At 38.8% G+C, this 18815-nt stretch overlaps 1 protein-coding gene across 10 annotated transcripts in view; it reads right to left on the reverse strand.

The window, feature by feature from the left end:
• Window positions 1-18815, reverse strand: part of TENM3 (teneurin transmembrane protein 3) — a 399330-nt gene that overhangs the window by 105779 nt on the left and 274736 nt on the right. For all 10 annotated transcript variants that reach the window (XM_085222460.1, XM_085222461.1, XM_085222459.1 and 7 more), the window contains one exon: window positions 8158-8396. In XM_085222460.1, the coding sequence (XP_085078586.1) occupies window positions 8158-8396 (239 nt within the window). The remainder of the gene's footprint in view (window positions 1-8157; window positions 8397-18815) is intronic.

The following is an 18815-nucleotide window of genomic DNA, read 5'->3' on the forward strand; positions in this document are numbered from 1 at the left end:
AAAGTACATTCAATGTACTCATATTTCAATGCGCTTAGCTGTGGTGCAATTTCAGTGAAAGATGCTGGAAATGTTTTTAGTTCAATCAGCCCAACAGGGTGGTGAAATGTAAGATACTCATTTTCTGACTAGGCATTCCCTGTCTCTCAGTTTTGAAATAAAGTGGTATAAACAAGAAATTATAAATATTTCCATGCTATGGAGACACAACTAGCTCATCAGCAATGTCTGCTCCAAACATGGTATGAACCTCACAAATTTCCATGGAAGCCACAGACAAAAAACTTAAGCATGAATTAAGCTTAAGTTTGCTAAACAGCTGAAAATCACTGCAATGCATAAACCCATGGAATTATTACCGCTAATATTAAGCTTCATGATTAAGCTTAAGAACAGTATGGGCAGTCGTGCCTATTTTAATACTGTCACATACAAATAATAAGTCAGAAATGAGTTGTCTGACCTTTTATTCCTAAGGTATGGTCTACAAACATCAGTTATCTGGCTTTTACAGGTCAGTTTTTGCAGGTTATGAAGTACTGAAATAGAACTAGGAGACTGGTACTTCAGACCTCAAGGACTCTCTCCCTATTACTGAATTCTATCTGTTCTGGCTATTAAACTACCTCAGAAATTTTAGGAGATGGGTTTTACTTGCTAAATAATTGTACGTTCACCAGCTATATGGCTACATAATCCCACACTGCAGTTCTAACAGCAGAGGCTATGCACTCTTTAGTACTGCCTTTTATTTCTATGGGATATCTACTTCTCTGTCCTCCCAGAGCAAGGTCCAGCAGTAATATATAGTATAACAGGTTAACTATCATTCAGTAGAGCCACACACTGCAGAGAGGCCAACCCTTTCAGTCCCCCACAGTACTATTGTCAGTATTGCAATTGCTGTCTGCAGTATCTGGGGCTAAGAGAGATGTAGAGATGTCCATTCTAGACAGGAACAAGACAGTGGCATGTACCTAATCCACAGTTTCCTACTTTGGGAGGCAGACACTTCAAAATCCCACCAAATTGGAACTGATAATGCAAATCTCTAGCTTGTGAAGAAAGGGCTGATGCAGAACACTGCTGCTGCCTCCAGAAGCATTAAAGACACCAAAAGCCTCCCTTAAAAGCCTGAAGGATTGTTATGATGAGATGGTAACTGTGAGACAGAATGGAGTTATGTACTTTCCATAGTACTGCAGACTGTGGTTGTTTTCACAGCTGCATATGTATGCATACATTGCTTAAGAACATGCAAAATTTATCTGGTTCTCCTATGTGCTTGGTACAATCTGCAAACATGAGGAAAACACCCTTCTTGTGTATCAAAACACAGGTTTCAATACATTGTGATACATGGATTTAGTAAACTGTAAAATCTCAGAGCACTTTCTTCAAATGATGACAACAGACCAAGAGGAAATTGAAAATATTTCTCACATTCAGAATCACAGTTTTCTTTGAGTTGGAAGGAATCTTTAAGGATCCCTGCAATAAACAGAGACGCATCTCGATCAGGCTGCTAAGAGCCCCACCAGCCTGAACCTTGAGCAACTCCACGGATCGAGCATCTACCACCTCTCTGCGCATCCTGTGTCAGTGCCTCATCACTCTCAGTGTAAAACACTTATGTCCAATCTAAATCTCCCCTCTTTCAATTTGAAACCATTTCCCCTTGTCCTACCATAACAGACCCTGCTAAAGGGGTCAGATTCTTCCCTTCCTTCTTGTAGATCTCCTTTAGATACTGACAAGGCTGCTCTCAGGTCTCCCCAGAGCCTCCTATTCTCCAGGCTGAAGAGCACCAGTTCTCCCAGCCTGTTCTCATAGGGGAGACATTCCATTCCTGGGATCATTTTTGTGGCTCTCCTCTGGATGCACTCCAACAGGTCTATGTTTCTCTTGCACTGAGGACTCCCCATCTGGATGTAGTGCTCCAGGTGAGGTCTCGGCACAAAGCAGAGGGGCAGGATCACCTCCCTGACATGCTGGCCACAGTACTTTGGATGCAGCCCAGGATATGGTTGGCTTTCTGGGCTGCGAGGGCACGCTGCTGGCTCATGTCCTGCTGCCATCCATTAGTATACTCAAGTCATTTTTGGCTCAATCCTTTTGTCTCACAGCTTGTACTGATAGTGGGAGTTGCCATGACCCAGATGCTTTTCTTTTTTTTTTTTTTTTTTTTGAATCTGTGATATTTACAGGTATTAGTCTACTTCAGCACCTCTAATTTGACAGAATGAGAAATGCAGTGAGAACATAAACCTGGCAATACGTGAAAATCTGCCACACAGTTGCAGACAGAGAACATATTTCCAACCCACACACCTCAGTGAAACATTAGTCATAACCAAGGTCCATGTGAAACCTAAGGAGTCAGAGTAGGAAGAGAATGTAGGCACTCTGCTGGAAACACAGCAGAAAAAAAATCTTGGAAATCTTGACAGAGATTCCAGTGACAAGAGTACTACAATATTCAATTTCAAATGCAAGTCAAAGAAAAAAAGAAAGTTTGTGAATACATAATGAAAGTAAAGGTGATTAATGGCAACTAAACTATATTCTCCCTCATGCCTGTTAATTACAATACCTATGCCAAGTACTGTAATAAAAATTCCACTTAAATGGCATTATTAATTAAGTTGTTTTCTTCTATCCTGGCAGTAATTGAGCTTTACGAACAGCACAATATTGTTAACTAGGCACTGCAATCAAGAAGACATATCATATTGTTCTTTGCTGATGAAGTAAAATAGATTCTTTTTGATTACAGGTATATTTTGTCATTCTTTTGTAAGAAAAACCCAGTTCTAAGTACATTAGATTTTGTGAAGGGTGCTTCTGCCCTATTAGGACATCTGCCAGTGAGCCCCACAGGAAAGGTATCTCTCTGGTCCTCTACAATCTGTGAGTAGATGTGAAAGCCTGCAGCTGTCACGCTACATCCTCAGTAATGCGAGCAGAGCCACAGACAACAAACTCCGAAACAACACTAGAGAAATGAAAAGTTAACTTAAGTGTGCAGAAACTGAAAATTTTCTAATTTTTCAAGATCACTTTAAACTCACTTGCAAGAGAGTTAATCAGCCCTTAGATCTAATTTTCACACCCTACATACTTCTGTGACAAGTTTTCTCTAACAACAAACCTTGGTAACTGTCTTTCCTGTCCATCCATCTCTTCTACCCATAAAACCTCTTCAGTTGCTCTGTTCTTATTCTCAAGAAATTTCTCTCATACCCTGAAGATAATTGGCCAGCATGTTGATTATTATAAATTCATTAGCAAATAAATTTGCAGCTTACTTTAATTATCTTCACATATTAGATCAGTAACGATTTTTAGATTGGGTAAAAAATTGAATGCACAATATAATAACAGCGGAATAAACACAATATACCTATATATAAATGTGGAAGAGATGTATTATCTGTGATTATCTAACACAGCTTTCAACTCTGGTATCTCTCCTGTGTTCATATTACATTTCCAATTTGGATTACGTCTACGTGGTCACCCCTGAGTCACAGAAGAACAGTGACTTTCCTAATGGCTCTCAAAGAATGAAATATAAATTACAACATGTATTTTCCCAGAAGTCATTTCATTTAAGTCTAAAAGTTAGCTTTCTTGTTAGCCTTCCTGTCCAAAATGGATTCACTTAACTACTCACAGGAAGCAGTGGAGATAAAAATATTCCTGTGATCTTTTTAATTTCAAGTTCTTTTCCCTCTCTCTCCCCAACCCCGAGATGTCCTTACGTTACCACCAATAATTATTTGCTTTATCATGACGAGCAATAGGCTGGTGTATATTCTTCTCCTGACCACTGGCTGCACAGCTAAATCTAGCACAATGATCAGTTCTGAGCTACAGAGAGGATAAAGTGCTTGTAAAATGCAAACAGTCGTCAAATTGTCACAGACTGATCTTGAGAAGTCAGGACAGAAGAGGTAGACTAAACAGATCAGGTCTCATAATGTATTTGAAGACTATTTTATGTCAATAGAAAACTATTTAGTAGATGTAGAACAACACTCATGACAGACGCATGTGATCTATCAGTGCACAATTCTCAAGCCCAGTTGAGTAGTTCTAATTCCAGCACTGATTGAGGAAAACCATTTGCCTGTTTAACGCCATACAAGCAAAAATGGCCCTTGGATCAGCTTCTTATAACAACTTTGACAGTGCCACTGGCAATGGAGAATCAGTTGCCAAAACAATTCTTGGGCAAAAAAGAGAGGTGCTGATATCCCCAAATACTCATTCATTTCATGCTGCATGAATCCATGGTAAAAAAGAAATGATTACTGCTGTACCAATTAGATCAATACTGTAGCTTGTCAGCCTCTGTTAAGCAACGACATACTGAAAACAACTTCTGACTGATAACACCGAAAGTAAATAGAGAACATCCTTAAGTATATAATTCGTAGGATATTGGTTCTATACAAAACTTTGATTTGATGCCCATTTTTTGCATAGGTGTTGCTTTAACAAACCGTCACTTCATGCATTCACCACAAATGATGGATGCCAAGTGAAATAGTAAGTCTTGGGAAGAAAAAGGACAAAGTTGTGTTTTGTCTTGCACATTGTAAAGCCGGACTCTATTTCCGGCTCTCACACAGACTGCTTGTACAAAGTTGGGTAAAACTCTTCATGCGTATATAAAAATATATTTCTTATTCTTTCACAGCTTAAATTTAATACTTTTCCTCCTAGTCTTCCAAATAGTGAAAAATAAAATAATATTTTTCAAAGTTTTCTGAAAACGTTCATGTTGGAAATAAAATTGCCATTTTCTTTGTTGCAAATCTTATTATGTATAGCAGTTAACCAAATGAGCTCCTTAAAGAAACTCCACTGTAATCTCAATCCCCAAGCTAAGCAGTTTATATTCTTTCTTCTTCTTTCTAACACACTGTTTCAGGGAGTTGTTCTTCTAATCCTTTACTCTAAACTAGAGCTGCTTTTTATTTGAGTCTACTCTTCTATATGTGCTGCACTGTATTTTGGTTCAGCATCTCTTGCATGCTCCTGTTGATTAAATAATTATTTCTCCACAATTAAATATCAGATAAACCTGTTAAGCAAAAGGTCAGCACTTTCCACAACTCATTTTTATTTTCTCTAAAATAAAATAAGCAGGTTTCATTGACAGGAATAGTAAGCTTCAACATTCTCTGTGTTTCGAAAACAGTGGAGAGAGACCACCAAGGCTTGAAAATCAAGAGTATGTAGGAAGGCTGGAAGTGAGACTTTCCTTACTTTAGACTGAAATAATGTTTTCAACTGCTCATGACCCCCAAGACTGTATTAAGTGGCCTTACAGTGTAGAACTTGCTTTGGTCCCTCCCCACGTTGATATCTGCTGCTCTCACCTCCTTTTGTAGACTTTGTAAACGTAGGAGTCTTTCCTGTCACAGCGATGGAAGAAGTGCAAGACAGACCAGACTCAGTGTAGCTCCTCTCCTCTGGCAGGACTGACTGAGCAGTTCTGCAAAGGCAGACACCAAGTCTAGCAAACTGTCTCTTCTGCCGTATGTTGTCTGAGCAGAGGGGATCTAAAGTCATCTTCTCTATCCAATACCCACTGCAACTTAAATAAGCCTGGGCAAGACATGTTCATCCCTCGCACCAAGAAGAGCCTGCTATGCTGGTCACCAGGTGAGCGATCCAGTTAGTTCTTCTACCTACAGCTGTCACAGTCACACAGTAGACACAAGCCATACCACACTCCTTATCAATCCATACCAGCATAGTTTACAGCACTGGCTGAAGCATTTTCATGCTTGTGGCAATGCCCCTCCGTGAAGTTAAAAACACACCTCAAACCAGCTTCACAGAAGTGACATGCCATCTCAGCTGCTGTAGGCCTCAGCAAACAAGCTGGATCACTGTGTTCAGGGCACATCGCAGTGCTGGAGGGCTCACAATACCACAGCCCTTCCCGAAGATTGTATTTTATTATCAATTACCTACTCAACTGTTTCTCTTTCATATCTACCCTACACAACATTTAACCAAGATGGACTGTTTCCATCTTACATAAATGATTTCCACCGATTCATACTTACATGGCCTACTAAATAGAGAGTATTTCTGATACACCTGCAGAGATGGGAAAACTACATATATGAATGAGTGTAATCCATTCATGGTTTTATAGACCCAGTGTTCTCTAGAGAGCATCACTGAGTGCTGGATTTTACATTTAGATTGCTGAGTTAGCTGAAATATGTGTAGTATCACCAGTAGGCAAAGAGCCCCCCGTTGACTATGGGGCAGAGGAAGGCCCTTGTGCATTGTTTATTTCAGCAAGTATGCGAGCTGGCAAGCATCCATGAAATGTAGTACAGCTATTGTTTCTTTTTTTTTTTTTTTTTTTTTTTTGTTTCTTTTTTGGGTTCTTTTTTTTTTGTAACAGAGTATATGAATAAATGATGTGTGGAGCTGAAAGCTCTCACTCTATGGAAAGCCCAATTTTTTCCCTGAATACAGGAATAGAGGTGTATTAGACATGCTTATATTTCTTAATATGCCTGTGGGAGAAATAATCCAGTTCAGCTAACTCCTTGCACCTCTCAGATTCATAAGGAATCCTGCTTTTTGGGACAAGCAAAGTGTAGCTCAGCTCACAATCAGATCTTCAATATTTCTTTATCTGTATGGCCATTTTCACTATTTCTTGATAGTGATACCTCATACTGAATTTTTTCTTACACTTTTTTGGCAGCAGATATTTGATTATAATGACTGAAGAGGCAGCATTACGAATACTGAACACAATTAATGTGCTTTATAAACGGAAATATTTCAACCCCATCTTTTTTAAAAAAAGATGTGGTGTTAAAGCTTACCTCCAAGCCACACCTTTATGCTTCTGTGTACATTCACACAAAAAACAATCCAAGGCATTAATAGTATTGGGCAGTACTGGCAAACCCTACATTTCTATACATGCATTTTTTACTTCGGGGTTCACAGTTGAAGTGCAAAGGGTGCTCCGGGAGCTCTGCTTTGCCATGGCAGACAGAAATTTCTCCAGCTACTCAGCAACCTAGTTTCTTGCATTGTTCACGGAAGCTTCAGCCCAGAAAGAACTACTTCAAAGGCTTTATACAGCTTATGCTCTGCCCTGGATTGAAATGTAGAAAGCCTGTTTCAACAAAGGCAATGAAGATTTAGGGATCAGAGGGCCTGCTAGGCTTTGTTATTAATTTACCCAGATTTCAAAATGAAGTAGAAAAGGAGAGATTGACTCTTCCCCTTTCTATTTTCTTTCCTTGACTTCCTAAGACTCTGAATTTGAGTGAGAGCAATGCCTTACAAAAGCAGACCCTTACACTTTTATTAACATAATAGTGCTGACAAACTTCTAATTAAAAAATCAGTTAAAAAAAGTCTTTGAAAACCAATTAAGGACTCAGAGGTAACAAAAATATGTAATCTGGACAAAGCCACAGAAGATGACACATGCACATTAAAAGTCAGTAATGTTATCTCACAGTTAAGCAGTTAACTGTCTAAAACTCAAATGATATATTTATAGCAAAGATTTATGAAACTAAATAATGAAAAAATAGAAGAAATCATATAGAATACAAACTAGGAAAGAGTACTTAAACAGAAAACAGAAAATTAAAAAAAACCCTACAGAGGAGAAAGAAGCCTCTTCTCCGCATTGTCCTTCTGGACAATTATTTTCTCTACCTTGCAACCAAGGTCTACACTTTTGCTCTAGCTGTACACACAAACATACATGTATATAATAAATGAAAATTATAACTCCTAAGTGCTTCATTGCTTATATATAATGCAAAACGAGAAGAATTCCACAGGCATGCTGCAAGTTTTGTTTTGTTAGAAAACATTACAGCCTCCATTTTACAGATACATTTGTAAGGACTAGACAGCCTACAGCTTAATTGCAATTCAAATACTTCTTTGAAGTTAATTCAACTGCTGTTGCGTCACAGAATGCTTTCAAAGTACTCACATTTTTTATTATCTCAAAAGAATCAGTTTTCATGAAGTCATTGTTGTGATTTTTACTGTTACCAAAAGCTTTGCTACACATGAAGGTTAATATGGGACACTCTCTGACATCCCTATTGATGATGACAGTTATAAAACAAAGGAACTCACCTATGAAGTAGGACAGCAGTATTGCCAGCAGCACTGAGACTCCTACAGCACAGAGAGCAGTACATTTCCAGCTACAGTACTTCGAAGACTTCTTGAATTTAAAAGCACTTCTGGACAGAGTGTTCCTAGGTAGTGGCCGAGTAGGAGGGGAATAAACAGAGCCGGATGCCATTGTGTACCCTGGTGTTGCAGTACTGAACAGCGGTGTGGTCCCTGTTCCTGTTTTGAATAGGAAATGCCTGTGGAAGGAAAGAGTGTATGGTAAAGTACATACGTAAATTGAATTGGAACACAGGCAGTCATATCGTTTTTGCTTAATGTCGTGTATTTTTCAATTGCCTAAGAGCATCCACTCTGCAAAGGATCACAGTAGCAATACTGGTCACAGGACTTGCACTTCAGACAGGCACTTTCAGTTGAAGAGCAGACTGAAAAAGCCCCCCAAATATTAGTGATACAGTGTTATACAGAAAGGAAACAGAACTACCAAAAAATACCCTCTGGTAGAGAAGAGGTATCAGAGTTTACCCAACAAGTAAAGGACAGGCTTTCTGCTGCTGTTTATTTTTGTTGGCTTCAACTACAGACTACAGGGAACTCCATTAAAAAGTCAATATTATGCAGTCTGACTGTAGCCCACACTGCTTATCACATTCTCCTGGGTCAATTACAAAGAAAACAGCAATCTCTCACATAAACTTCTGACAATTTTGCCCCAAATCAGCCAGTTAAAAGATGTTCTTTGTGTTCTAACTACACAGCTCACTAATTTCTATCTCCTCACACATAGCCTTCCCCTATCAAGATCTGATTTATGGACACAGCAGCCAGTTACAGTCTGGCAAGTAATCTAAAGATACATCTTTAGTAGGTGCCCTGAGTGAACCACAGCCAAAATTAGAAATGAGAAGCGAAGCCAAATTTAAGACTCTTTGAGTTAACAATAAGCTTAATTTAAATGAAACTTTCTCAAGGAAATACTACTTCTTGTGTTTACCTACACTCTATTTTTGTTCATACCAGCATAATTGCTTCAGAAAAGCATCTAAAAGGAAGCACAGTATATAGGCATATAATACCTGGAGTTCTTCTCAAAGCACATGTGAACAACTCCACAAACAACAAAACTTAAGCAAAAAAATCTTGGCACCGGGTCTCTTTCCTCTGATTTGTTACATCGGCAACTCTGCTGTGAAGGCTTGGCCTTCAGCAATTAGGCTTTGCAAAGTGAGTATGTTATATGTAAAAACTGTAAGGAAGTCATTGTGGAGAATTTCAAACTTACCAGGAGCAAAAGCAGCTAAACAAAACTCCTCAGGAGTTTGCATTCTTGAGTAGGTGAGAGACACTCATGAATTGTGGACGTGCAGGTTCTCCTGAAGCCAAGTAAGGACATGTCTACTATGTCATTTTTGTCTACTGCATGCCTTATATACAGTATAGGTCAGAGGCTCTAGCACAGTGTGAGCTGCCTTTGGAGGGAAAAGCCCTCTAGCTACATCCCCAGACATCAGGCTCATCAGGACTGCTTCTCTGCTGACAGCACGTTCAACCTCCAGGGTCCATGCCTGGATCCTTGGATAGCAACATGTCAACCTATACTGGTACAATGGCTTCATCAGAAATTCACTGCAGAGACACCGGAAATTAATTTGCCCCAGTACAGCATGAGAGAAATAACAGCAGCAGATAAAGTTTGTTATGAATTGGATCATAATGGCATAAACCCCCACCTTGAAAGTATGTCCACCACAAATAATGCCATTAAATATTCTATACATGGGTTACCTCATTTGGAATGACAGGCAACTTGCTGGCAGAAGCAACAGATGGATACATATTAGATCTACTGATGCACAACAGCGCATGCAAGTTTTTCTGAACTTCTGAGCAAAGAGGATTACTAATGATTTCAAAAGACAATGCCCTTGTGGTTTAAATCTTCTCTAAGACAGTGCTTCATTACAAGTTGTGACATTTTCTAAGTAGCAAACACAAAAACCAACAATGCCTAGCCCAATATAAAAGGTGTCACCTCTCAGAACCATTAGTTTGATTTTACAGACTCACAGAAGCATGTAGATTCATTAAGTCCTGATAAAGAGTCTTACTCGCTTGACCTTTACTGCTCATTCATTTCAGGCTATAAAGGTACCTCCAGATACATGCGCATGGATTCCAGGATAGCAGCTAACACAAAGAAAGCTGTTTCCTCCTCAATATATAGTAAGTACTGCTTTGGGGGACAGAAAGGAAGCCATTCAGCAGATATGATAATGGTCCTTCTAAACACCAGCTTCCATGTTAAAATTAAGAAGTTGTTGGTGCAAGCTGTGATTTTAACATCCACCCGTCCCACTATTAGGCTCAATAGACTGAAAATGGGAACTTGCATTATATGAACACTTGCAAAGAACCTTATACAGTCCTAGCTATAATAAAACAATGCAACAAAACCATCAGCATCTGATTTTTTTTTTTTTTCTGAGCACGTGAGAACTGAGATGTTGGTATAGCATAACTTACAGCTAGAGAATGTAACCCACACTCTCAAAGCCTTTGAGGAGTTAATCCCATAGATAAATCTGGGAGATGGCCACATATCTGTGGTGGTGTGAGCTGTCACAGCTCTGACAGTCCACCTCAGGCATCAAGGCAATGAAAGAAAATTGTATCTTTTATATGTGAATTCAGCAGTGTGCAGTCTTAGGCAGCACACAGCACGACTCCTCACTTCAAGCTATTCCTCTTTTCCTTTGAATCACATTAATACAATGGCAGAGTGGTTGTACTGGCTGGTGGAGGCTGCTGGGGGAAAAAATCCAGAGAGAGTAAAAGACTGACAAAAAATAAGAAAAAAATACAAAAAAGCTAGTGGCATCTTCCTCTGGGTAAAGAAAATTTGTTTGGATTTTTCTCTTTCTAATAAGCAAGGTTACTAACAAAGTGGTCAGAGACTCTCCTTCTACATTAACTCAGAGTCATCAGTATTTAAAGTGCAATGCTATCGTGCTTGCACATCTTGCCAGATTCTCTTAGTCATGATCCTGTGAGACAGACATGCAGAAGGATGCAGTATCTGACAACAAATCCAGGCTGCTTCCAGATAATGCCAAAACTCTTTACACTCTTGAAATACAATCTATCTGCAAATGATTTTAATTATCTATATATCCATTTATCTTACCTTTTCAAACCATGGAACTCAAGTAGCTACTTTTTAAAGCCTAAACTGTTTGCACTACTTGACCAGGCACCAACTTACCACCAATTACATTACATTTAATCTCATAGGAGCCTTACAGCATCTATAAAAGCATATCCTTCCATTCAAAATTGATCATTTAACAAGCACTTGCTAGATCTTCCATAAGCAGCACTTAAAATATTTTATTAAAGCTTTAAGAGTACAAAATTCCATGGAATCCTGCAAATATTTTATAAGATCAGCTAGTTCTGTTATTTAATAACTCAATTCACTTTTTGAAGCAAATAATGTTCTATTTCAATGTTTATTCAATATACACTTCAATCTACTAATTCAATAAGTATTTCTATTAAAAAGTGCAGCTAATCTTAACATTTTAAAGGGAAAAATTTAGTACCTAAATGTTATGAATCACAGCTCTGCAGTAAAATACAAAGTTATGTCATAAACTAATCCTTGCTTGCAAAGACAGCTGGGAAGTCACCTTGTTTCACAATGGGCAGACATTGTGCTTAACTTTCCTCTCTTAAGAGACAGAAATACAGTACCAAAACTCTAATAAGAGAAGACAGGAGCTTCTGAATAAAAATGAAGTTACCATGCTTTTAATTTAACTCAGTACCAGGAACTGGTACATACAATTTTTTTTCCTCCTCAAGCTGGGGGTAGTATTCACACCAAATAAGATTTTCTCTCTGCTGCCACTTCCTCTATGGAAAATAAAATTGAAGTGGTCTCTACTAAATTCAGTAAATAGGAAAGCGGGATGGGAAGAAAGTGATAAAAAACCCAGGAGTTAGGCAGAAAGATTACATTAGAACTGTGGCCTCTGAGAAATGGAGATGGATTACAAACCATTCAAGGACAGTGAGGCTCAAACCCTAAACCCAAATACTTCTGACATAAGGTAGCACAGTGCCCAGCAATGGAAATACAATTTAGAATAACTCTGTGACAAAGACTTTTCACCCCAGTTCAGAATAAAACAGATACTCCACGCTTATTAATGCAATGTTACATAAACACGTCTGGAGGTCTCTAAATTCCAGAACACTAGAAACTCAGACATTATACCAAAAAAGTATCTGTGATAGAAAGAACTATTCTATATTACCTTTAAATACGTTACTCACAAACTTTATAAAATTATTGAATATTTTTAACATTTATAACATAACATCTACATTAGATACATCAATTTTTTAGCTTATACCGAGATTGCTTGAACTTGCAAAAGGTTCGTGGTGATTTGCAGCTATGATTTCTCTAGTATTTGACATCATATAGAGAATGCTTTATAGACATTTGGAAGATACGAAAGAGCTTATCTTATCCTTTCCAACACCTTTCTAAGCACTGTTTTTAGCATTGTATCAGCATATGTTATACAGCACAAGTACACCAAGCACAGAATCTCACAGAAAGTCTGTCACAACCATCTAAATTTGTACTAAACAAGGAAATGTGAAGGTCCAGTGAAATTCTTCTGAACTCCTCTAGGCATGTCAAAACATACGTTTTATTGCCATGACAGAGATATCTTCTTGTAATGTTGTTACTTAGATTATGACACTGACCAGAAAGTGCTGTCACAGGTTAAAGGTCAATACCACCAGGCTTTATGAATACACAAAACCAAAACACTTCCCACCTTAAGGATAAAATATCTTCAATTCAGAATAAAGCCACATTTAGAATATACGTCCTTAAAAAACCCAAATCCCTCCTTTCCATATATTTGAACTTTGTGTACTGTCATGCACTATTAGCACTTAAAGAATCTGGAATGAAAAAAGATCAATTAGTTTGGTCATATTTCTGAATAGAAAGACTTCCATGATTAGAAAAAGAAACCACGTGGTGTCACTGCACACAAAATACCAACACAGACTGAGGCTTTCTTGTAGTGCTGTCCTAATTACTGTCCTATCATTCTATGATGGTCTTAACTCCACGTGGCTCTTTCAATCATTACAGACCACTGAGAAAGGAAACACTAATGCTCAGAAGATTTCATTGATGAAGTCATCCTTCCTTCTTAGAAATTCTCCCTTTTCTAGGAATTTGAAGTTGTCTCTGGCTGAAAAACAGTGCATGGGGAAGTTTCCTATGAGCACAGGTGGTAACACAAGCTTGTTAGTTTGCTTCAAAAAATTGTACAGAAGAAAGATCTCCTACTTGATGGAGAACAGTTACGTATTTAGTAGTAAGCAAATAAGCAGAAAGAATCCGTACAATGGCGGGGTAGATTACCAGGGACAACATCCTGTCCAGAAGAGGACAATGCAAACTGCAGAACTAAAGTTTTCCAAACAACTTATCCAGTAGTAGTTTGCTGTCTCTAAACTGTCCAAAACTCAGGCTCCTACTCAGGTCTTGTGGTATTCTGTTGTGTAGACTAAACATGCATTGTGTCAAAATGTGTTTTCTTCCATCAATTTCAATTTAAATTCAACTGATGGTTCCCTTGTTCTTTTATAAGGAGTATGTAGTGTTTGCCCCGTGGTACACAAAAACAACATTTTTATAAAATTACTCTTTGATTCATTTTTCATTCTAGAGTAGAACATATAAAGATATTAAAAAGTAATTGCTTAAAGCAAAATAGGGAAGATTTAGGGTCAGGCAAAAGCAACCATGGAGTTGAGAAAAGCTATTTTCAGATACCTACTATTTTGGTGCAGTACATAAAACCGACACCTGGAAGACAACAGAACAGAAACTGACTTGTGGTGAGAAAAAAGAAAGAAAACCCTTCCCTAATGTTTATTTTTGGATATGGCTCTTTTACCTTTCGGTACCAACAGATCTCCAAATACATGAGTATATCTACAAGTCTATGAAATTTTACTTTGTCTAAGTAACAAGGCCACCAATCTCATAACTTTGACTCCTTTGTTGTCTTTGTGATTTGAGGAAAAATAAACTGAACATAACAAGCAATTGCCAGCGTAGGAGCTTACCGTTGGACGCACAGTTACTGCATTTTACTCAACTTTTCCAATCAAGAAGTCATTCTGTGTTCTGCAATCACAAGCTAACCACTTAGTGAAATGAGCACACCCATTTTTATACTGTAGACACAGGCTGATCTCCCCTCAAACACTAACTCAGATCTGCCACTGGCTCCTTCTATTAAAAAAATATCTATTCACCTCTAAGGAGTGTTGACTCTGTGGACATTACTATACCAAGAAATAAATTTGTAAGCAACCTGAAGTAAATGTTCTTATCTGTTCTACTGCGGTCCTCAATCTGTTACACTGGATTCGCTCAGAGGCATGATACAGTATATCTGCACCTTAGATACCTAAGAGTGGGTACACATCAATCATATTCTGATATCCTCAAGTGGTGTAAAAAACTTCTGTTGAAAATACCTCAGCTGAATGCACGCTGAGAGAAATGCACATTTTAGAGAATTTATGTCTTCCTGATATAAATTTCAGGACCAGTACTTCAGGAGATATGACTTTACTGCTCAAAAAGGGATAGTAATCCTAATGGCTTGATTTTGACATTTCCTTTAGTAGTATTACTGAATTTCATATATGGTATTACTGAATGTATTAGAATAAAAACTGTAATTAACTTATTTTCAATTGAATACAGCTGTGGTGCTTGCTAACTTGAACAAAAAATAGAATAGCAGGTTTTGTCTAAAAATGGTCGCAATTCATAATTTACCTTTTGGAAAATAGCAGCAATCAGTAATTTTACTTTCTGAAAGTATAGGAGCACCTATAAAACTTTGGCAGCACCACAAAGCCAATGTAAGCTAGCAAGACATATGGGAACCTACAGCAGATCTTGTTATTTTTCTAATGGTTCCAAAGGGGGCAGACAAGAGATAGCAGAGACTCCTGAGGTATAGAAGCTCTTGTCTCTATCTTGAAGGTTTCCTTCCTGACACAAGCAGAGATAGCATGCATCTATCTCTATGAAGATGTAGTGCTCTATTTGCCACTATTGTTAAAAAAAAAAATAAAAAATCAAAAAAATCAATGAATCTTAAGGAATTAACTCCAAGAGAGTATTGGCTGCATCTGGCTGCAGATATCTTAACTTGATCCAACTCTCATGTAAGTTTTTCTGTTTATCTTTCCCTGAATTTTCTTAAGCCAAACCAGCTGATTTTTTCTCTCCCAGGAATGGATTACCATGCACTTTCTCTGCTTACAAAAACCCTACCAGATACATTAGCCGTCAGAACACACAGAAAACCATTAACCGGAGGAAGGAAAAAAAAAACAAACAGCAGTCTGAGATTGCAATCAATCACTTGCACTGCATCTACTGGCTGGTGTGTTCTTGGCAGACCCTACTCACTCTGGATGGATCTGGATTCTCTGAGTGAGACCATGACCCTCACCTGCCATTTGACATTAGAGAGCTCAGCCTGGTTCACTAATGGATAGATCACATCAATAAATCTGATTCCTTGCACTGAGTTGAAGAAGCAGATGGAATGAGAAGATTAATCTCTGCCGACTGACGTTACAAAGAAGATGTAAAAGAGATAACAGAAATTACTGCCTAGGTCTCATATGAACTCTGGTTCACTGATGCACAAGATCAGCATTCCCAGTAGGTTCCAAGAGGAATTGGATTTTTGTTTCTCTGTGAGCACTTCATGCCTGTCTTCATCTTCTGTTAACATTTGTCTGAAATGAAACCTTGTAGTTGGTGGTGTTTGCCCTTAGCACCGCTTTATGACTGACTTCCACAGAATCACATGGCCACATTTAACATAAATCCAAGTCAGCACAGAAACTGCATTATGTTGTGAATTTGTCTTATTTTGTTTTCTCTGCAGAACTGCAATAAAAAATTGTATAGGAAAAAAGTGAATTTCTGCTTTCTCTGAGCCAATATTAATGCTACCATAATCCTAGAAAAAGCACCAAGATCAGATCAGATCACATGATGATCGAAGTTTGGGAGAAAGACAGAAAGAGGAAAACTATTATCCATATGCATAAACAGAGGAAACATCTGTGGGAACTGGAGATAAGCCTCTTCTAACAGCTTACTCAAATGTTTCAGAGAAACAGTCTACACATGGTACCACCTGGTTGAATTTGGCTGAGTTTACACTGAGGACCCACTTTCTTTACAATCTAAAGTCTGGAAGCCAAGAAAGAAAAAAAAACTAATAGAGCTGAGAGCATCTTCCTTAGTCTTGTGTGTTCTTCCACATTTGTTCCCTGACAGGTTACTGCTGGCAGCTGCTAAAGAAAGACTGGAGAAGTGAGGCATGGAAACCTGTAGCAGAAGCTTCCAACGGAAACCCAGACACAAGTACACCTCAATTGGCTCTGAAAGCCACAGTCCAAAGCTTCTTGTTTTTAGAAGTGCAGGAATAATTCTCTCCTTTTGCAAAGTATCCACATTCTCAGTGGCATAAATAAGAATACAGAGCTATAGTATGCACATAGCACTTGTAAACATCCTAGTAATAATCTTTCCAAATTCAGATTAGAGCAGATAGCTCACTCCCAAGAAAGAGAGCTTCTCTTCACTGAGATACACACACACACATTTATGATCAAAAGAATAATCAGGCTGTCCTGAGTCTGCTCTTTTGTGCTCCTCTCTGCAATGCTGCACTCTGCAACGATGAGCAAGGGAACCAGACAATGCTAAGCTGCACTTTGTGTGCAGAAGTGAGCAGGGGAATCAGATGCAAAGATGCTGCATGGTCAAACAAAGAAAGCTGGCACATTTTTAGTTACTCATATTCTTCTCTGCAGCATAGTCCCATTACTTGCCTCTTCTACATAAGAGAGAGAAACTACATTCATATATTGCTCAAACAATATGAATTGGGTCAATTCTCCTTAAAAGCCTCTTCTGGGTTTCTTAAAGTCGAACTTTCAAATTGACTTCCATCTAGGTTACAGTAAGTGACGTGGCCACTGTCATTGCTGCTGATACTCACTTCAGAAGGGGGTACCAGCTGCAGGGAACAGCTTTGACAGCCCCTTCCTGAATTTCTGGGTAGTGATAGTACTTGTGCCACACATGGGTGTCCAACTTTTTGGCTTGTCTGGGCCACACGGAGTGAACAGTTCAGGGCAGCATCTGCAAAGGTTGCTCCAAACAACAATTGATAAGAAGAGCACAATAACACCCTATTAAATAAATTCTCAGCTACAAAACACTATTTTTCAACACCGTCACCACCATCAGCTTTGCATTTTCACCAGCAATGAACAAGAATCTGCGTGCCGTGCTCATAACAATCTGCACCAGCAGATGTGACTGATTGTCACTGTTGCCACTGTGAAATGTGCCACCCACTGCATCACTGTACTCATATCCACTGTTTGGTCTCCGGAAGAGTTCAGAAAGCATCACTGAATGTCAATGGGTGCAATTTTTCTGCATGGAGAAATTCAATTTCATCCCTTTGCTTCATCTGCACTTCTACGTCAGAAGCCAATTTGTCAGACTGCCCCTCTGCCGCCATCTCCATGCCCTGGTTTCAGCCCAGACACTACCATTGACACACTGAGGTTCAGCTGGTACTAAGCAATGGCTGCTTGCCTACGGCAGAGCTGCCACCATGATGGCACAGGAAGAGCTGGGCTGGGCCAAGCTATGGGTGAGATGTTGCCTGTGCTACTCCAATTTTCATCTCTTCAAAGAATGGGAGGTTAAAGGAAAGAATTTGAATTTTACTCTGAGGACTGGAAATGCTCAAGTGAGCATAAGGATTTATATTACATTTCCTCATCTTGTCCTCTGCTCTTCTGGAATCATATCCCAACTGAGACAGACAGAAAGAGAGAGAGGTCTCTGAGATAAAGAATTCTCATCTCCACTAGTTTCTCTCTTGAAATATTGAATAAATTAGGCTTTCAAGGGAAAAAAAAAATCAAAGAAGAAAGGCACAACACAAGTACTCATCTAATCTCTTTCAGTATCTTTGCTGTCTTTAGCAATCTGAGAGAGCAATTGCTGCAAATGCCTTGAAATACACACTGAGACAATTTCAAAAAAGCAAACAGATTAAGAGAGAATCTCAGAGCTGTGATATTTACCCAACAGTTTAATTCAGAAGCTGAAATTTCACCTGCAGTAGGAAGACTTGACTGGGCTACTGGACATTTTCAAAGGAGCTAAAATCAGAGAGAAGTTAAAGAAGTGAAATATCATTCTGCCACTGATTCTGCCTCAAGCTGCAAGCAGGCTGAAGTTTCATCATAGATCTGTGAAACCTCAGCTCACTTACAGATGTCCACAGCTGCAGCTCCCTTGCAATTCAGAGCCTGGGATAATCCGTGCTGAACTCTATGCTGCCACTACTGCTCTACCAGCAGTCACTCAAACAGCCAGATTCATGTCACTGCAGTGACAGCACTGTCATAACCTGAGTTAGAGCCACTGCCACCAACCCGGCAACTCCATGCATACGTGTGATGCACCTATCACTCCTATCTTCTAG

This window comes from Meleagris gallopavo, chromosome 4 (genome assembly GCF_905368555.1).
Source record: "Meleagris gallopavo chromosome 4, MGAL_WU_HG_1.1, whole genome shotgun sequence".
NCBI lineage: Eukaryota > Metazoa > Chordata > Aves > Galliformes > Phasianidae > Meleagris > Meleagris gallopavo.